General features: G+C 48.1%; 1 protein-coding gene across 6 annotated transcripts in view; it reads left to right on the top strand.

Annotated features, from left to right (window-relative positions):
* The window catches only part of SLC25A22 (solute carrier family 25 member 22), a 50,226-nt gene that overhangs the window by 11,322 nt on the left and 18,032 nt on the right, over positions 1-20,872 (top strand). For 5 of the 6 annotated variants that reach the window (XM_065686848.1, XM_065686851.1, XM_065686852.1 and 2 more), the window contains 3 exons: positions 8,664-8,779; positions 12,895-13,020; positions 15,993-16,048. In XM_065686848.1, coding sequence (XP_065542920.1) covers positions 8,760-8,779; positions 12,895-13,020; positions 15,993-16,048 — 202 coding nt within the window. In that variant the 5' untranslated portion in view covers positions 8,664-8,759. Of the gene's footprint in view, positions 1-4,308; positions 4,516-8,663; positions 8,780-12,894; positions 13,021-15,992; positions 16,049-20,872 lie in introns of all 6 variants that reach the window. The other variant, XM_065686849.1, reaches the window with a different exon arrangement.

Raw genomic sequence — 20,872 nt, 5'->3', positions numbered from 1 at the left:
ATGTGCTTGCACAGCTTTGGTCAGGTTTTCTGCAGGTAGCTGTTGGGGTGAGATACAGGTGTCCTCCCTGCTCCTGCTCCCTTTTTTTACTTTCCTCATTTGCTGTTTCTCCCCCTTGCCAAGTAATCTTGGGCTGTAAAGCTCTGAACTGTTCCAGGTCGTTGTGAGCTTGTGCAGGAGCATCATTGAGAAGATGAGTCTGTTACAGACAGCAAGGAAATCCTATGAAACCGGACAGAACAGTGTGTGTAATAATGTGCCCTCTTCACTGCTGCTGATGGAGGATCAAGCTCCCAGACTCCAGCAGAGACAACTTGCTCTTCTGGCTTGCATCTGCTGAAGACCTGGCCCTCCTGAGAGGGATAGTAGTCCCTCTGTCTCAGTGGAGTGACAAGGGTTGCACACAAACCTGTCTGCAGTAGGTTGGAGCAGATACATTTTCTCCTTCCTCAGAGCCTTTTCCCACATCATCCCAATGCTTGGATGAAGGTACTGTCAGTGGTTAGTGGGATGAGGAGCTGTGATAGTCTACATTGTATTGGTGGTGCAGAGGTATCCCCCATGTGCATTGTGGGGTGTGTGGGGAAATAATAAAAGATGAAAAAAAAAAGAAAATCTGCAAGAGAAGTGGTTGCTGGGTACCTCAGATGCTGGTTGGAGGTGGTGCTTCCTTTCCCCCCTCCGTTTTTTGCAGCGGCAGGTGGGGACACTTTTTGCCTTGGTGGGTAGAGGCTTTCTGTGCAGGATCACGGCAGCCCACTGGCTCAGATCTGTGGGCTGCTTAGCGCACACCAAGGCAGAGGGCATTTTCCAGGGCAGTTTTTTTAGCCAGTGAGGAGTTGTGTTCCCCTCTCTCTTCATTCTGTCTGCTCACTGACTTGGATGAGTTTGGAGAAGGAAGGAGAAGCCTTGCCCTGAAGTTTAACCCAGTGACTTCATTGCCCATCCCTCTCACTGTGCTGTGGGAGCAGCCACGGCTCAGCAGGCCCCTTGCTGGCTGCTGGGCTGGAAGGGATGAATCTTAATTTATGGCCCTGGAGTAGCTGAAGCTGGGGCTATTTCTGGCTTGTGTCTTGTTCAATATCTGCCTGAAGGAATACAGTGCAGGGGAAGCAAACTTGGATGTTTTGGTTGTTTTTCCTTTTTTTCAAAAGAAGAAGAATTTTTTTATTCCAACACCACCCCCACCCCCACCCCCCCCTTCAAGAAGAAAAAGCCTTTTCCAGGTCTGCATGCAGTGTTCTGAGAAAAAACATACTCATCTTGTGTCATGAAGATGGTGGTCATCCTTAGCAGTTAGTCCTTGACACAGCTGCTGCGAAGTTGTTTTACTTGAGGGACATCATCGGAGTTCCAGAGGCCTTGACCTGCATCATGTCCATCCTGGATGCGCTAGGCTCCCAGAGGCTTTGAATTGCATCCTGTCCATTCTGCATGCCCTGTATTAGCCCCAAGGCAGAAGCACAGCTCTCAGCAGGAGCTCCTCAGTGGCCACAGCACTGACTTGCACTGTCAGCCCTTCTGTTCTGGAGCCTTGGGTTTGGCGACAATGAGCCGGCACTAACCCAGGAGGATGCATCTGACAGGGGCAGCTCTGTGGGTGTTTGAGTGTTGCTCTAATGAGGTACTGCTGCAATTCGGCCCAAAAAGATGTCCAGCAAGGCCACTGGTGCCCCTTTCATTCAGAAGAAATGGTTCTGCTGAGAACCAGGATCTCTGGTTTGGTTGCTGGTGGGGAATGAATAGTCTTGCACTCCAGGATCTCAGCTCAGAGCTCTGCCACATTTCTAGAGAGTCATCCAGAATCCAGCCCTTACTTTCCCTTGGGCTTCCTGGTTGGTTGTTTTTAATTACTGCTGTTTACCTGGTAATTATTTTAAGCTGGGAGGGGGAAACCTTTTTTTCTACTCTGCCAGTCTTGTGAGGGATTTGCACCGTTTAGTTTCTCCATGGTTAGTCTTTCTGGATCAAAGGGTTGGTCAGTCCTTTTAGCTGAAAGGCGGGTCTGTCTGTCTGTCTGCCTTCGGCTGGCTGTGCCTTTTCTTGGCCACTACTGATTATTGAAGAGGAAATGCTGTATGTAAGTTCTTGTTTGTTTTCCCAGCTCTGTCTCCCATGTGCTAGACTCCAGCTTCTCAGCAAAGCTGTCTTCTTTCTCCAGCTAATGCTGCATATCTCTGAATCTGTAATTTTATGAAAATTGGTATGGAGAGTTGATCCAGAGGAAGGTGGGTTCAAAAATAGTTTGAATCACACGAGGTCGATGTGTGACTACATGATTTCTCAAGTGGCACTTGGAAAGGGGCATCACTGGCAATAAGCACCCACTTAGGTCATCCAAAAATGTTCAAGCTGCAGTCTTGCTTGTACACTCGCATGGTCATGTTTGGGTAGTTTTACTATCTGTCAGTTAGCTTGTGCTTCCACTGTTGGATCTTCAGCTGCAAAACAACATAGACCATTATAAACTTAAATAATAATTTTCCTTAGAACTTGTCACATATATGTAGTTCATTTTGTCTGCATATGGATTAGTTGTTCTGTAGCTACTTCTTACATATCCCTTCGAAATAGTGCAGGGACTTGCAGGTCCCAACAGACCATAGGCTGGAGCACAGCGCTATTTTCAAGTAAAATGCTGGGCCTGAATTTCTGCTGTGGCCATGCTCTCACCTTGTATCACCACATCCCTGAAGATTTTATGATAAGAGATGCATGGAAAGGGTTTTTGGCCTTCTGGCTCCTGTGCTTCTTGGTCCGTGTTTCTGTAGAAGCCATAGAGAGACAAGACTGAGTTTGACTTTGAGCATGAATAGTTGTCCATAGTTTAGAGGCTTGTTACTTTTGTTACAAGTGTTTCAGATGAATGAGGAGAGCAGGGCTGTAGCATGCTTAATGTGGCATTTGTGGAGGGCAGAAGAGCCAGGTCTCTTGAGGCCTCATTCACTAGACCCAGTTGCTTTTTTGAGAACTTGGAGAGGAGGCAGGTTCAGATGGGAAGAGTGCCAACAGCTCCCATGGTTTCCCTTTGCTTCCCTCAGTCTTGCCAGGGGTGCTGGGAGCACTCTTAGACCCGTTGTCTCCCTCTCTCCTGTGAGGGAAGATACCACAGTTACTGCTTTATGAGAGTGTTTTAACATGTGCCCTTCTATGGAACAGAACTTTGCTATGTGTTCTCAGTGAGGTGATTGCACACTCATTTGTCCTTCTGAAACCTTCCCTCTGATTCTTTCCACTTGGCAGCTCTGATGTCTTGGACAGCAAGACTTGCTGCGTGGGCCCTGGGTGAGTCACTTTTAACGGCTACCTTCACTCATCCCATCCTGCAGCTCAGCTGCAAAACCTCCAGGACAGGGATTGCTCTTGACTGAAAGAGCAGCCCTTAAAGTAATGGGTCCCAGATCTGCACTGGGGTCTCTTGCTGTGCTGCAGTGCTGATACCTGAGCCCAACTTCAAAGTGAACATCAACTTTCTGGCTCTTGATCCAGGACAGTTTCCCAAGACATGCAGAGTCAAAGGGCGTTATCTGGCATTTGTTTTAGTTTGGCACAGGCTTGCTCAAGGCGTTCTATCTGACTTGAATGCAGATGGCTTAGTATTGAGCAGTTGCCCTTTGAAAACCTTTCTGCCCAGCCAAAGTAGGATGTGCTCTAGTAACTGAAGTGTGGTCTGGTGTTATGACCTATGAACTGGTCTCTGTTTCCTGAGCTGTGCTGGAGTTGAACTGAGGGGTAGAAGACTTGTCTGGGAGAAATATCATGTCGATACAAGGAGAAGCCTCCATGGGACTCCTCCTGTTAAGCAATAGGGCAAGCAGCTTCTGCACTAATCTGAGAAAGTTGCTGGTTGTTTTGCCTCGAGAAGTTTTCCAGGTCAGGAAGGCGCTTTTCTTGCTGCTCACAGTGCCTTTTGGAGGCCTTCCTCCAAGCCTTAGCTCTCACAGAAGTTAACAGGAGATGCTTGTTGTCTTGACTTACTGCTTAAGGTTTCTCAGCAAAGTAGGGAACGTACTGTACTGGGGCCAAGCTGTAGCTTCCAGCAAGATGGAGAGCTCACAGGAAAACTGGGAGAACTGGATGTGTTCCTCCTGCTTCTACTGCTCAGAGGCAGGAGGATCCCCACTTCCTTCTCTGCTCTTTTGTGCCCTTCCTTTCAAGTAATACCTGCTCCTCCACTCACTCTGATCCTTACTTTGGAGGCAGCAGGTGGGCTGGCTTTTCCCAGTGCGACTAAGGCTAAGCACGCAGAGGGACTGTTCCTAGGTGTAGTAAAGTGTCTGTCTGATGTCTTTGGTAACTCTTTTGCAGTGACTGAGGCCAACAGGCAAATCTGGAGTGAAAGAGTGAGCTGTCTCCAGCACATGATGCGGCTTTTGATGTCCCTGAGATGGGAGGATTGGTTGCCCCAGCTCAAAAGAAGCTATTGAGTGCTGAGCCCTCTCCCTTGTTGATGACTGGTGGAGGTAGCTGCATTTCCAAGGCCAATTTTGTTTTCTTGGCTGCTGTTATGTGAAGGTAAATGAGGTAGCTTCTCTCAGGAAATACTTGCAGTTCAGTTTGCATTCCTTAAACAGTATTGTTGCAACAGCTGCTTTGCTTCAGTTGTTAGCAAAACTTGGCAGGCTGTCTGCACCTTCATATGCATTTGTCTGTGAAGGAAAACAGTGTGCTGGTCCCAGAGGGTTTTTCCTCTCCCAGCAGGTACTAGTTGTTGATTGCTGGCCCCCTGCATTGTGAGCGGTTGCATGACTGTGTCCTCTCAACGAAGTGAATGCTGGCACAGCTTTGCTCCCTCCTTCTCACCCTTTGAGCCTGGCTTCTTTGATGTCTGCTTCTCTGGCTGGGCACCGAGTTTGTCTTTTCTCAAGACAAGTGGAAATATGTGGAAGGGAGTCCTGTCTTCCCCTTCTGCTGTTTATTTTCAAGTCAGGGTTGTGGTTTAAATGTTTGTTTTCAGTGACAGCTCCAGCATGTGCTGGCTTCCAGTTCCGTCTCATCCCTGCCTGACCGCTCTGCACAAGCATTTGTGCTGGCATGACAGCCAGGATGGGAACACACGGTTGGATGTAGGGAGAGGACGGGGTTGCTTCCTTCGGCCACAGTGCCAGCTGGCTAAAGGTCTTCTGTCAAAATGTCAGCCTGTGTGCACCCAGATAGAGCAGCATGTCTGACAGTCTGTGCCTGAGAGGCTGTGCTCAGCTGCAACATTGCGCTGCTGGGAGGGGGGAGTCTGGAAATGGGAGGGTTGGCAGAGGGCAGAAGCATAGAGCTGGCCTTTTTGGGGGGGCTCTTGGCAGGACTGGGGGAGATGGTGGGCTGGCTTGGCTTAGAGGATGCTGGTGGTGGCGGCTTTGGCAGCCTGGTAAAGTAGGACAAGAAGGAAGGTTCTGAGCTGTGGGGACCCCCAGGGTCAGACTGTTGGCAGAGCAGTGGTATCTGGAGGTGGAGGTGGCAAACTACAGCCATAGAGCTGTGCAGTTACTGTAGATGCGATGTGGCCAAAGAGGTGTGGGTAAGCTTAATCTGTTCCTTCTCCTGTGATGTCTCTGCTTATGGAGATGTGTGCATGCATCTCCATCCAAGCTTGCTGTCAGCACACGTATCAAGTCTCCTCCACGTGCTGTCTTCTTCATGCCCCAGGCTGGGCTTTGATTCTCCAGTAAGTACTTTTCCTTCAGGTGCTAAGGTGAGAACTGAAAGTTAGAAGTCCATCCCTGTGCCCTGGGCTGATCAGGAGTGCAGCAGGTCTGCAGTCTGCAAAGGCTGGCCATCCTGAAGAAGATTTTGCCATCTGGGTAGTGTAGGTGAATGAGTGTGTGGTGCCTGGCAAGGCAGGGAAGCAAAACAGCACCATTTTGGCAGAGGTTGTGAAGGACCATCCAAAGCTGGCTTGGGTTGCACTGTGGTACATCCAATCTGGCTGCTCTGTTACCCTCTGGAGCTGGATTTTGTGAGCTGCAAAAAGGGAGAGGCTGAGTAGAGGAGTCCTGGGGTATCAGTGTGCAGCAGAGTGAGCTTTGGGACGTTTATACTGCTTCTCTGCCTTGCACGAAGGCAATTCCCCATGCTGAAACTAAATTTGCTTGATCATTTTAATAAGTGTAGAAGGGATATCCTGGTGTGCAAGTAATGGGGCATTAATCTGTGCCTAGCTGTGTTAACAGCGCTCTAGGAAGGAATTAATGCCACATAATTCATTGCCTGTGCAGCTGTCACTCTCTTAATTACTAGATGTTCGATTCAGGACCCTCCTCCTGTGCAGGCTGCTCAGCCTCTTCAGCTTTGAGATGGATCTCTGGCAGCTCTTGTTTCCGCTGCCCACCTACTACCAGTTTCCTCCCAGCTCCTCTGCTCCTTGTGCCTTTCAGGTTCCCAGTTCCAGCAGTGCTGTTGTCTGCCTGGCTGTGTAGTTTAACCACATGAAGAGGCATCAGCACCTTTCTGGTACTGCTGGCTTCTCTGCTGCCCCAGGGCATATGCTGATGGGAGGTTTCCTGGGAAGATGCAAGTCCTGCTCCCTGACCCTGCTCACATGGGAAGCCCTGGACAGCGCTGCTGCTTGGCTGCAGAAGCTTTGATTTTGTTTGCATTTTCTGGCTTCCAAGAGCATCATGTTCCTTGGGAGATATACCAGTTCTTTACTTAATCTCTTTCCTTTCTAGGTTAAATGGATTTGTTCTTGATTTGTTTTTTGAATTTCCTGTAAAATTCATGCCATTCTCTTCCCAGCCTGTGTTTTTCCTCCTTTCAGGTTACAGGATTGCAGCAGCTATTTTCCTGCCCTTGGAGACTCTGGGGTCCAGCTCTTCCCAGGGTGCTGGAGGCTTCAACATCCACCATCTTTTAAGGGACTTGGGGAGATCTATAGATTGCAGCAAAGTGTTCAGATGGAGTTTGCAGTGACTTGAATTTGTTTTGCAAATGGTCATTTGCTGGAGCTCTGTTTAAACAAACAGTTCAAATAAACTTTCCACTTCAGTGCATTAAAATCCCTTAATGCATTAAAATCCCCTGATCATGGACACATTCAGGCCTTTGCTGTGCCAGATGCTGTATAAACAGTTATCAAGTGCTGGTGTCTGCTGTAAAATGATCACATCGTTCTCTTCCCCTCACTTGTCCATGAGTTGAGTCACTTGTGTTAGGGGAGATGACACTAGTCCTGGCATTTGCTGGCCACACAGGCAGCCTGTTTGTCTGATTTTAAACCCAGGAAGACTGTTTTTACCCCTTCCTGCTGTGCAGCTGCAGCAGGAGCATCCCTTCCCTGGTGGTCACAGAAGGGTTGGAAAGTGTAGTAGTGCAGTGGATGAGGTTTGTGTGCAGTGTTTTGGAGAGAAGCTCCTTGCCTTAGTAAGCTTCATGTTCTGGTCTCTCATGGCTTTAGCTAAACGTAGGACTCCAGAAAAGGCAGTTTTAGTCTAACATTGTCCAAGTGTGGGACTGCACAAATGCTTTCATGCTGCCCTGTTCTTGACACTTAATGTAACAGGGAGGGGAGTAGGCCGTTGCTGGACTGTGTGTAACTTCATCTGCTCTCCTTCCCATACCTGTTTGTACTATCACCAGCTTTTTACACTTCCGGGGTCCTTTTATTCTCAGGAATGCCTCTGGCCCTCAGGTTGCATCTCCAGAGCAGAAGTGTCAGCCTGGGAGCCACACTGCTGGATGTGAGATCCTGTGTGGCTTAGGAAATCTGCAGCTAAGGGGCAAATTGCATTCCAGAGGCAAAGGGCAAATGTATCTCCTCTGCTTCGGGCTCACCATCCAGATGTCATCTGGAAGGGGAGAGGGAGGAGAATGGCTGGGTGCTGCTGAGATGCTTGAAGAAAGCATGGGGCACCTGATTCCCAGGTTGGAGGTGAAGAGGAGACAAAGATGCCTCCAGAAATCTGAAGGTTGTGTCTGCTTCTGAAATTTTCTCCAGCACCCAGATTTCTTTGTATGGTGCCTTCTATCAGCTCTTGATAAACAGTAGCAAATAGGAGTCTTAGGATGGTTCTTTGCAGACTTGGAGCTTCAGTGCTGTGCCAGTAGGCACTGAGCTTGAAAGGAGTGGTCCAAAGGTCAAAGTTCAATAGCCTGGGGAGGGAGAGGCTCTGCTTAAAGACAGTGTTGGCACAAGACTGAGGATGGGCTGTCCTTTTGGTCTGGAAAGTAAAGGAAGGATTGTAACGACTGGAGAAGCAGGTTTTTGAAGATCGTTCTCTGGTGCCAGCACATGTGTTGGAGGGAAGTGGTGAATGGGCCTTGCAATAGCATGTGATTATCTTGGGGTGGCTGGATGGAGATGGACCTATGGTTGGAGATCCGTACAGTGCAGTTTGAAATGCTCCCTGGAGTTAGAGCTGTGAAGGGTACTGCTGTGCTGGATGCTGGGCAGAGCTCGTGCACTGCCTGGCTGCTGCCCTTCCTCATGTGCTGGTGGAGCCTGATGACTCTGGCAACTCTTTCCTTCCTATGCGCTTCTATATTTATACACATACACATATTTATAAGGCTCCCTGGGAAGCTATGTCTCCTCTCCAAGGAGAGAAGGTGCTTCCTTAAGTTACTTGCTCCTCAGCTGGCTTCACCCTGCAGCTGCCCAGTAGGACCTGAGCTTCAGGAAGAGTAAAAGTGTCTCAACTTTGTCTCCTTGGTGTCTTTCTCTCCTTTGCCAGGAAGAAACTGAAGTGAAAAAGAAGTGACTGAAAAAGAAATTGAGGAACGATTTGAAGGAACAGATTCATTTCTTAACAAGATCAAGTTTGAATTAAATGGCTGATAAACAGATCAGGTAATTTTAAAAAATGTTTGCATTGTTGGTTGTGCTTTGGATTTTTGTTTTCAAATCTTTCAATCGCTTTTGTGATACAGGAGGTTGGAGGAGATCACCTGCTCGTCTCTTCTGGCCTTAAACGGTTCTGATTTCTTCTCTGCTCCTTTTGTACCTGCTTTTTTGTAACCTCTCATTTTTCTGTCTTTGCCGTGTTGTTGCATCTCTGCTTTATTCAGCTCTCTTTTCTCACTGCCTTTTTCTTTCTACCTTCTCCCTTTACCCTGCACAAATCTGTTCGTTTTTGCTTCCTCTTTCAAAGGTCAGCTTGACCTGCTGACTTCAGCTTGCTGACATCAGGGGAGCAAAGCCAACTTCCTGACCAGCGAGGATGCAGTGCTTGTAATGACAAAGTCCACGTAGATGCAGCCTTGTGCCCCTCTTCTAAAGCCAGTCAACGCTTGAGTGATCGCAGGATCATGAAGTACCAACAATGATTAGCGACACTTAAATGCGCAGCAGGAACTTACGAGCATTGGTCCTTGCATATGCAAAGGCTGGATTTGAGTCCTCCCTGGAGATGAATTGGGATGCATTTTCTGGAAAGATAGAGTTGTACTCTTAGGTTCTTAAGAGCTGCGTTAGGTGGATCTGCACAGTCCTGCATGTGGGTTTAACTTTCTGCTGCTTGAATAGCTGCTTTAGTTGAATGACTTACATGCTGTGGGATTCCTGTGTGGGTTTTTTGTGGTCCTCTTCTAACATATACTTTTCCAGGTTACCAGCTCAGGACAAAAAGTGGTCAGTGGGTGAATGAAATCTGATGACAGATGGCCTGGACTTGGCAATGCCTGAATCCTGCAGGCAACAGGGCTGCCCCTTCTTAGTGCTTACTATGATAAGGATATCTTTCTGCATGCCTGCCTTCTGCAAATGAAAGCAATCCTGAGCTGTGCTGATAACAAGACAGCATTGTGGAGTGTTTATTTGCTCATCATGCTACCCAGTCTAGAGAGTACTTGGCACACTTCTCATACACCCATGAAGGGCATGCTGAGATTCACCTCCATGGAGCCTGATGAGTGTATGTCCCTGATAGCCCTGGCAGACTAAAAGGACCACCTGTCCATGGCCATTTGAAGCTTGGTATTTTGAAGGAAGGGAAGACGCATCCTCCAAGATCTCCCCCATCCCCTCCAGTGTGCTCTCAGCAATGTAAACAGGACCTTGCTGGCTACAGGGACTAGTTAAAAGGGCTGAGGAGAGGAGCACTAGAACTGGGATGCCTTCTTGTGTTAAACTGAGAAAACAGCTTTATTTGTATGCTAGCCTGTGTTGTCCCTGTTGCACTAAGCCCTGTGCACCTTGGTAGCGAGAGGCAGTAGCTGTGCAGAAGCTAAATAGGACAGAGAGACATAGCACAGTGGATTCTTACCCCATGAGAGAGCAGGGAACACTGACGTGAAAAGGGGGATGACTTGGTCACAAGGGAAGAAGCTTTTGATTCAGGTGCCCTCTATTGCCAATTCTTTGTGCCCAAAATCCCTTAGTTCTCCTGCTTAGGTTATCTCTCCCATCTATGTGAGTACAAGTCTACTGTGATCACAGGCAGCTGAGCCAAGGAGATGTGTTTAAGGTTGGAGAATCTACTGAAGCCCTCTTCCCTTGCAGCATGCATCTGTCACCCCTTAGCAAGATGAGACTGATACCAAAAGACTAAAATCCACAGCAGTGGTTTGCTGCAAGGTAAGATCGAGGGCACTGCATTTCAGCAGCAGTGCATGTGGAACTTGATCTCAGTGTCTCACCAGGCACTGCTGCACAGTCCATCTATGATAGTCTCCCTCTATAGTGTGCTTGGGGGAACCTGGATGGTTGGGTTTAGGTGTGATACGGGTGTTGAGCAAGGGTTTCTCACCCACAGAGTGAAAGGCTTTCTGGAGCTCTCATTGCCCAAATGTTTGGCTTGCCCAGGCACACCAGGCTATTTCCTCATTTTCTGGGGTCTGTGCTGAAATTGAGGAATCTTTTGCACTTGTGGTGACAGCAGACAAGATGTTTGCCAAGTATCTCTGTCTCACTCCCACCTGATACAAACCCTGTGATGATTTCACTGTTGGAACAGGTTTGAAAGAGGCAAGTGTCTGCGGGCCCAGGTGTTTCAGGGACACTTAGAGAAGTGAAGACAGTGCTGAGGCTGGAAAGGGGCACTGACTGTGCTTTGCAGTCTGTGACGTGCCAGCAGTCACTTCAGAGCTGCATTTGGGGATGCTGATGTGATCTGTCTTGAGACACCCTCCTTCCCAGCGGTGCCTCCATCTTGACACGCTTTTATCTGGTCTCTAACCTGTCTTTCAGTATGACTATGGGTTAAGTAAGGAGACTGCCATGATACGAAGCTCACTGTTTGGAATTTTCCCGTATCCTGAGAAGCTGAGTGTAGGAGTTTGCAGGCAAATCTGTTCCTTTCTCAGACTGTGGTGTAGAGATCCCTGAGGCAACAGAGTCTCGAGCTGATGAGATCTTGCAGTCTGGCCCTGTGTTGAGCTCATGCACTGATTTGGGCCTGCCTTCCTAATGTACTGTGCTTGATTTAATCTCAGTCAGCACAGTCTTGTTTGAGGATGTGGGCTGAGCTCAGGTCTGTCTGCCTGTCTTTGGCACCTCTTCTTCCAGCTGTGCCAGCCCTGGGGCCATGTGTGTGTGCTATATTGGTGCAGGTGTTGAGGAGGAAGGAGCTCTGGCTGCAGAGAGCAGAGGCTGAACAGAGTTTCCTGGGGTGTCAAGGTCATGCTTAGCACTTGTGGGCTAAGACTTCTTTTTTTTCCACCCCTCTTTTGTTTGCTTCCCCCAGGGAGACCTGAAGTTGAAACCCTGAGTCACAGAATCATAGAATAGTTAGGGTTGGAAAGGACCTTAAGATCATTAAGTTCCAGCCCCCCTTGCCTGGAGCTGAGGGGCATCTCTTTCAGTATGGCTGCTTATTGATCCTTTCTGCAGTGCTTCTGGGTGGAATGTGTTTGCACAGCTTCACCCCACCATGCCATGGCCGGCCTTGCAACTGCTGCTTCCAGTGGGTAATGTGGTCTGTCCCCATCCAAAGCATCATGTCACTGTCATGAAAGGCAGCATGCCTCTTCTGCCATGGGAGGCCTCAGCCTTGCCGACTCCCAGCTGCAATTTAGGACTGCCATCAGTTTAATATCCGACATGTCCTGTGTTGAGGGAGCCATATCCTGTGCTTTATTGGAGGAAGCTGACTCAAACAGGCTTCCTCTGTCTCTGTGTGTAGTGGTTTGTCAAGCATAAAAGTGCTGGACACTCTTCATAATTGAATTTGCTGGAAATCCATGTTTAGCTGATCTGGCTTTCAGTCAACACCACTTGCAAGAATTCCCTGTGAGAACACAAAGGCGAGCAGAAAAGGCCCCCCATTTTGGAAGCACATGGAGCCAGCCAGGTTTTGACTTCCCTGAGAGGTATGAGCTCACGCCTCTATGTCTGCAGCCGTGCAGGCTGCTGGTCTGGTGGTTTTGTTGTGCTGTTGGCTTGTGTGTGTTCCCCTTTCCCTGGGCGGTGGGTCTGAAACAGTTTCCTGGAGCTGCAGCCGTCTGCTCCTTAGCTGCCAGCTGGGTGCTTCTGGGCTCACTCCCACATGATGGTAGCAGCTGATGTGTCATGAACCTCTCATTAGATGTGTATCTGTGGTGCTAAAAAGCATTTGCCAGTAAACCTTCTGGGTTGGGTGCTGTCAGGCCCTAACTCAAGTCGGTTTATGTTGTAAGATGGTTCAGCAGTCTTCTTTTCTCCTCTAGGGACAACAGAAACCCTTGGGTCCTGGTGAACAGGGTTTTTTCTTGTTCTTAGTGATGTGTAGCTTAGCTGTTCGCCTCCACTCCACTAGCCAGTAGTTTGTCCTGATGCTGTGTGCTGCTTTCCCCTCTTCCCACCTGTGTACAGCAGGGGCCAAGCTTTGCCTTGAGAGCTCCCTTCATGCTACAAGAGAAGGACAGCCTTGTCACGCAGAGATGTGTTAACTCCTGTCATCCAGAAGAGCTCCATTCTTTCCTCTTTCCCTCCCCTGACATTATCCCAGTGCTAAGAAATCTGTTTCTCTCTGTCTCATCCCCTTACAGTTTACCTGCCAAGCTGATCAATGGAGGGATAGCTGGGCTGATCGGGGTCACCTGTGTATTTCCCATTGACCTGGCAAAAACTCGCCTGCAGAACCAGCAGAATGGGCAGCATCTGTACACCAGCATGTGAGTACCCCTGCACGGGCAGCATCCCTCGGGGCTTCCAGCAGGGAGGCTTTCCACTTTATTACCTCTTTCAAGTAAGTTCAGCATTTCTAGGAACTGGGCTCTCTTCAGGAAGGATGGGGCAACCTTGAACTGAGCTGTGCTAGGGCAGATAAAGCAGCTGTTCAAGCTGTGGAGCCCAGCAGGTGACATCTCTGCAGAGGGCACATCTCTTTATCCCTTGTTTTAGGGGTGGCGTGATCACTGCTGTCAGGGCACAGGACCAAAACACAAGGAGCCGATTTGTTTCTCTGCTGGGCCACAGTTGAGCGCATGAGGGAATTTCTACCTCTCTTTTGTTTCTATGGCTTTCTTATTGCAGGTCCTTCATTTGCTGTGTCAGTTTTAAAAAGAGGAAGCAGTCACTCGTTCCCAGTCTAGAGCACTGCATGCAGATCTTTTGAAGGTTCAACAGCTGACACATGCTGTAGTTATCCCAGCAGTCCTGTGTCCAAAATAATCAAGAGCAGTGGGAAAAGAAGGCGTAAATATATACAGCCTGCCAAATTCACCTGGTATTTGTGTGAGATGCTTATGGCTTTGTGTCTGCTGTGGGAATGTGCACCACACTCAGCACAAGATGCTTTATTGTAGGAACCAGAGTCAGGCCTTAGTTTTCCAAAAGTACTGGTGTCACTGAGAAGGGAGAAGGGACTGGGACTGACAAGTTTTCTCCTCCTGCCACTGTGTTCAAAAGTAGTGTTACCAGTATTTTCCTCTTTCCTGCCCAGAAGAATTTTAGGCAGACTGAGAATAGGAAGGAAATGCTCTGTACATTGATGGTTTGAGTCTCAGGGCCTCCTTGCTGTGGCTGACAACATGCAATTATGCATGAGCTGAAGTTGTAGGCTGTGGCATGTCATGGTGACTGTTGTTTCCCTTGACAGTTACAGCCCTCTCTGCTCCCTGCACTGTTTGTGTGTACAGGCATACTGGCAGAATGCAGCCTCCTGTCTTGCCTTGCCTCTCCTTTTTGTTTTGTCCTGTTCCTGCTGCTGCTGCAGATTGCCTCTCCTCCCTGAGGATCACTTCTCCCCCTGGCAACAGCAACAGGAGTTTGGGCAGGATGTAGGGTCCCTTTAGGAGTGCATGCCAGGATCCTTCTGTCTGGAGGGGGGCTCAGTAGGAGAGAGGCTTTTAACCTCCAGCAATCAAGTGCAGATCTGGTCCCTAGCCAGGAATTGTTGTGGGATGAGGCGCCATTAAGGAATACACAGGATTTACCTTGTATATTTGAGCTATGCTTACCTTGTATATTTGAAAATCTGCAACAAAGCTTGGATGTGAATGCTCTAGCCCCCTTATCGTCCTCATGGCCCTCCTCTGGATTTGCTGCAACAGTTCCATGTTCCGTGTATGTTGAGGACACCAGAACTACACGCAGTGCTTCAAATGGGGTCTCACAAGAGCAGAGTAGAGGGGCAGCATCACCTCCTTCGACCTGCTGGTCACGCTCCTTTTGATGCAGCCCAGCACACAGTTGGATTCTGGGCTGTGAACACACACTGAAGCCAGCTCATGCGCAGTTTCTTATCAACCAACACCCCCAAGTCCTTCTCCTCAGGCTGCTCTGAATCTCTTCTCTGCCCAACCTGTAGCTGTGCCTGGGATTCCTCTGACCCAGATGTAGGACCTTGCACTTGGGTTGGTTGAACTTTATGAGGTTGGCATTGGCCACCTTTCAAGCGTGTCAGGGTCCCTCTGGATGGCATTCCTTCCCTCCAACCGAACCACACAGCTTGGTGTCACCAACAAACTTGCTGAGGGTGCACTCAATCCTGCTATCCTTGTTGCTGACAAAGACGTTGAACAGTCTCAACACCAACCCTGAAGTACACCACTCTTTACTGATCTCCATTTGGGCATTGAGCCATTGACTGCAACTCTCTGCATGCGGCCATCCAGCCAGTTCTTTATGCATCGAGTGGTACATCCATTAAATCCATATCTCTCCAATGTAGACACAAGGATGGCATGCAGGACAGTGTCAGACACTTTGCACAAGTCCAGGCAGAGCATGCTCTGCCCATATCCATCAGTTCTGTGGCCCAGATAACATGGGGTACCCTAGAACAGCCTTGACCCAAGTAGGCCATAAAGTCCTCAATGGAACTCTTATTTCCTTCTCTCCCACGTCAGCATTACTACAGAGCAGATATGAAGTTTACTCCTTGTGTTCCCAAACCTCTGCAGCTGTGGTCTAGAGAGGGAAACACTGCCAGGGGGTCTGCACTGCCTTCCTGAGCCGTGCCTCTAGACTTGTTAGGTGTGTGTCTGTGCCTTTGAAAAGTCTTGAGTTTTCCCAATTGCAGTAACTGTAGTTGAAACAAAGCAACAGTTTTCCCCTTGGAATGCACCTCCATGGCACTCTGCCTCGCTCTCCCCAGGGCAACAGCTTGAGTCCTCTCTGCCTGCTGTGGGACCTGATGTATGAAAAGTAAGGGCTTTAATCTTCATGGGAGGTCACAGATGACTGAGTGTTGGGTCATCTAGTGCTTGTGTCGAATTTCACGGAGTAAGTCAAGAAAGTCAGCACTGGGGGTTTTACCCCCCTCCCCCCCTTTTTTCCCTTCCAGAACTGGATTTAAAATCACGTGCATGGGGATCTGCTTGTTGAAGCATCTCATGCACATTTGCCACAGGGGACCCTGGATAAACAGCCCTTGCAATGACACTTTTCCCCTTTGTGTTTCTAGAAAGCAGACAGCGCATGCAGGGCGAGCCGGGGGTTTCAAAGCCGCAGTGAATTAGGGGCTAAAATTTGACTGGGGCCTGAACAATGGTGCATTCAGAGGCTGACACAGTTCTTTTCTCAGCTCAGGGCTTTGCTGACAGATCAGAAACAAAAACCACTCCAAGAGATTTGTTTTGTTTTCCTCTGCTGTCAACCACCTTTGAGCCCTGTAGTTTATCTCTCTCTGTTTTGTCCGCAGGTCTGACTGCCTCATTAAAACAATTAGGTCGGAAGGCTACTTTGGCATGTACAGAGGTAAGTAAAGCTGAGTCAGGCATGGTGCAGATTTTGTGGTGGAAGCACTTGTGCGTAAGTGGGAGGAAAAGCACATGTTCTCAGGCTTACAAAGCAATAACCTAGCAATATCATAAGACATTGAAAGGTATGTCTGTTTCTGAAAATAAACTCCTCCATGCTGGGTGTCTGCTGAGCTCTCCACCACTGAATACTTGAGTCGTCCCCATGGCTGTTTTGGTGTTAAACCTTACCATTTACTGAAGTTAATCTTTACTAGCAGTTTAAGTGCAGCTGCTGGGCTTTGTTTCAGAACTCTGTGTGTGTGTTTCCCAGTTTGGGCATAGTAACTTTTGTCAGAGGGGCAGTAGCAAACCTCTTGAAGTGTCTTTCTTTGTGGTTGATGATTCAGTTTATGTCAAAACCCACCACTAACATGGTCAGGCCTGCTGTCCCATCTCATTGGTAGGTTATCTCCAAAACAAGCACGCCTAAGTAGTTTGTTCAAGTATTAAGATAGATAAGCTGCAATTAAAAAAAGTTAACCTTCCCCCAGAAAGAAACTCCCTTAGGGTGATAAGAAAATCAGAGGTTTGCTCATGGTAGAGCTTCTGGTGTTTGGTTGTCATATGCTAACCTGCTAGCAATCTCCTGGCTCCGTGGCTTAGGCTGTCTGTTGCAGGAGTGAGTTCCTCAGCTGACATTGTACCTTTTTGAGTTTAAACACCAAGTCATTGAAAGTTTTTGAAGATTTTGAAGAGGGGGGAACAGAAGGCCCAATTCTGACTTTACTCGTATGAGAGGAAAATGTGGAATATTTTTGTGGCTTTCGGCGCAGTCCAACTGGCTTAATCAACACTGAGCTCGTATTCAATTGCCTGAATATGCTTTTTTTTTTTTTTTTTTCTCTGAGGCATTCTGATAGCATTCTTTGTGGCACTCATTCACTGGTAAAGCCTGATTAAAGTAGTGCTTTGATTAACTGAGTCCCTGCTCTGTGTTATTTCAAGTGGGAGTCCAGAGATGCTGGTACCTTGCTGTTGGCATCTCTTGCCACTTCTTCCATAGCTCCTCAGGAGCCACAGCCACTGCAGCCAGCCAGCCTGGGAGCTGGTGCTGGCTGTTGAGGCAGTGTCTCTTGCCCAACTTGCTGGTGGGCGTTATGGGGGAGTGCAGTGGATGCTGGGGATGGATTGGCTGCTTCATTCCAGCTTTCGTGGGAGCAGGAAACAAGACAAATAACCCTGAGGAACCCTGGCAAGGTCTTTCTTCAGCGCTAGCAGTGACATGTTCCCCTTTGATTTTTCCCAGAAGCTGGCTGCCTCTGTGTTCCTAGCTGGGAACAGAGCCTGCATTAACTTTGGGTGTAAATATGCAGTGGCAGGCTGATTGGTGGGGAGCAGAAGGAAAAAGCAGGTCTTGGAAACTTACAGATGAGACTGTAGGACCTATCAGGGTACTTGGGAGAGACGGATCAGTCCTGTAAGGTGTAAGGTGCTGGAGGGGCTGTGTATCTCCAGTCCACTTTTCACTCCTAAGCGAAAGTCTCAAAGGGTGCAGTGGGTTTTGTGTAGCTCTTGTTTTTCCAAGCCATAATGAGTCTGGTCAGCTTAGTCCATGCCCCACTAACTTTGTACCTCTCTGTTCAGGGAGCTGAGAGTGGCTTGGATTTACCTGTCGCCTCCTAGGATTAAATGGGGAGCTGGCTTTTGGAAAGGGCTTCTGTCAATAGCTCCAGAAATTCATAGATATCTCACAATGGCCAGGGTGCAAAGGTGAGTCCTCCAAGTACAGCAGTCCTGGTTCTGTGCCTCAGTTCTGTGAGCTGACATTAGCAGCCCTTCCCTCCCTCTTGGAGAGAGGATAGGTGGATAAAGTACATCCAATATTCATGAAGAATGTGTGAGTAATTTTCTTGGAAGAAGGTAAAGAGACAGCTCAGACTTGCAGGCAGGGGAAGATGGAAATCAGATTGTGGATTGGTTCCTGCTCCCTCCGTCTGTCCCAGTTCCCCAGCAGAAGCTAGGGATGACTCATAAGCTCTTATTTGCAGCCTTTAAACTGAAACTGGGAGGATTATGCGTTAATGTGTTAAAGTGCCACCTGCCATGCCCCATGGAGGAGTCACAACTGCGTCAGTCTTCCCCACAGGGTGCTTGGCCTCTGCTGGAGGACAGAAAGGGTCTGCTTGGGTGCAGCCATTCCCACTGTATGGCTTCAGGTCTCCTTCACCTGTGAATCAAAGCTCCTCAGTATAGAGAAGAGAGAGGCTTGAGCTAGTAGGATGCTTCTTTTCAAATCATTTCTGAAGGGGGAGTATGTGGGCAGACAGTCCTTGCTCTGTATGAGTAGCCATAGTGAATTGTGTGATGCATAAGGCAGTCCCAATATTTCTCCCAAGCTACAGGGATTCTTACATTTGCTTGGTGGAGGAAAAAGAGTGTTTTTCTCAGTTTTTTTTCCATAACATTTAGGTAGCAACAGTGCCGCAAAGCTGGGTGGTGCTGTCTAGCCCTGTGTGTGCTCAGGGGATGACAGCATGCTGCCTTCAGGCATGATGCCAAGCAAATGAATCCATGGTGCCTGTGGGCTCCTGGACCACGTGGACATCAGTGGAAGGGTACCTTGGAGAGGTCCACTGCTTCCTGCTACAGTCCATCTAGAAGCCACTTACAGATCCCAGCAGGCATCCTGGAAGTCCCACTGCTATTTTCAGACCAGCTTTTTAGTCTAGCTGGCAAGTCAAAGGCCTAAATGAGGCTGGGGAAATGCCCTTTGCTGTTGGTGACATTTGAAGGGTAGCTACAGTTCAGCTATGATAGTGTGACAGCCTTCCGCAGCCTCTGCTAATAATACCTTCCATATTGCACCAGTGCCATGCTGGGTATGAATCAGTCCCCCTGTTATGTAGGTTGCTGGTGGCATACATGCCTTTTATGAGGAATGTTTTTTAATAACGAAACCCAAGGCTTGGTGAGAAGAGGGCACTTATGAGTTCAGTTGGCAAACAGCTGGTTTTGGCTGTATTTGATTTTATTCTTTATAGTGCTTCTGTACTTTGCAAAATGTTTTCTGGTTTTTAATGATTGTAATTTGCTTTTGCGATCTGTTTGTGTGCCATTGCTTCTGGTACCTGTAGTGTTGCCTATAGGCCAAGGTTAGCTTTAGTTAGGGAAATAGTCATTGGCATAGTGGGAATTGAAGAACTAGGAGATTTATAAAAAAGGTAGAAAATGCCATGGAAAGCATATAGCCACCAGCTGAAGTATGTGATTTCTCCTCCTCCAGTTAATTGAAGCTGTTACGGATTATTGAGGACAGGGATTATCCATTCTCTGCTAAGCAGCTTACTGGAAATATCAAAGATATAGGAGAAACCCCAGGTTCATTAACTTTCCTCTGTATGTTTGTGTTATTGCTCTCTACATTATTTGCAGTTGAAGGAGGAATTGCTGTGAAAGCCTCTTGGCTCCTGGAGGAGGTCAGCCCATGGAAGCATACGTCTTGCTTACCTTTCTTCCTTGATGTGTTGGAGTTTGTTTTTTCTTTCACTGAACCCTTTGCACTGGTGTTAGGTTTATTCTTCTCTCTTTTTCTCCTTGTTTTGCCAAGGAAATGGTTATTCATGCTGCATGACAGTAATATACCGGTGTTTTACCTTCTAGCTATTAGGAGTAGGGTTGAAGTTGTCTTCAAGTGCATTTCTGGGAAACACTTCATGGGTAGCCACTTCCACATAAAAATCGTGCTGCATGGATTTGCTTTGTAGATGCTGATGTGATTGACATTAAAAGTGGAGATAGAGCACGAGGGTCATGTCTGTGTGGCTTCTCATCACACACAAGAGCCTTGGCAGGGCATGTGGTGTGTAGGAAGCACATCAAGCTGAAGCAGTGCAGTCACTGGTACACTTTGAAGTCTGCAAAAACTCAGGAGTATGAGAGGGCTACCCTGCTCCCTGGGTAGGTAATTCGTCTCCTGTAGAAGATGATGGCACTTGTTGGGTGTCATGGCTGGTGTGGAATGAATGCACTGATTTGCAGCAAGGCAGGGTTACTCTGTTTTCTGTGAAATCTGAACATGGCAGTTGGAAGAGGGGGAGATGTGTTGGGCTGCACAGTTCTGCACAGCAAAGTTGTCTGTTTTCTCGTGCAATTTCCCACATGTTGGAGATGTGTCCTTCGAGCAGAGGATGTGGAGCCAAAGTTTCTCATGTCTTGATCCCAGCTGTACTGGTCACAGAGGTCCCAGCTGCAATTTTGCTACCTAATCTGAGGAAGGTTCTCCCAAACCTGATGTATTTCCATGTCTAATTTAGGTGTTCTTTAACATTTTTTGGGGGGGAGGGGAGTCCATCCTGATGATCAGAGGACTGAGTTACCTTTCTTTAGGTGTGTTGAGCCCGTACAGCTCCTGTCAACTCAAGGTTCAGAGCTTCTGAAAATTAATCCCGAGTGTTCAGAGCCTAGTGGAAGTGCAGGCTTCTCTGCTTCTTTTTGGAAAACGGACGTTTGGGGCAAGTTGTTTAAATCTCTACCATAAGCATAATGGCAAAAGGTATATGCTAGCTTTTCCATTTGTCCTTGCAAAGGTAGTCATAGGCCATTAGGAAGTCTCCAGTAAAGCCCCTTTGGAGGCATTAGAACTCAGAATGCTTCAGTGCAGGCAAAGAGGGCTTGCAGTCATCCACTGGAGGACCTTTTGAGCTATAAGATCTAAAGGAAGGAGAAGATTCTGGAGTGTTAATATAGTGCTGCAAAACCTAGTATGTTCAGAAGGGACTGGCCCTCTCCTCACCACGTGTTTCTGAGGGCAGCTTGAAAGCTGCCTCCCAGCCACTGTGTT

This window comes from Lathamus discolor, chromosome 6 (assembly GCF_037157495.1).
Source record: "Lathamus discolor isolate bLatDis1 chromosome 6, bLatDis1.hap1, whole genome shotgun sequence".
In the NCBI taxonomy this organism is placed as follows: Eukaryota; Metazoa; Chordata; class Aves; order Psittaciformes; family Psittacidae; genus Lathamus; species Lathamus discolor.
Note: the sequence above shows the minus strand (reverse complement) of the source record. Positions and strands in the feature narration are given on the sequence as shown.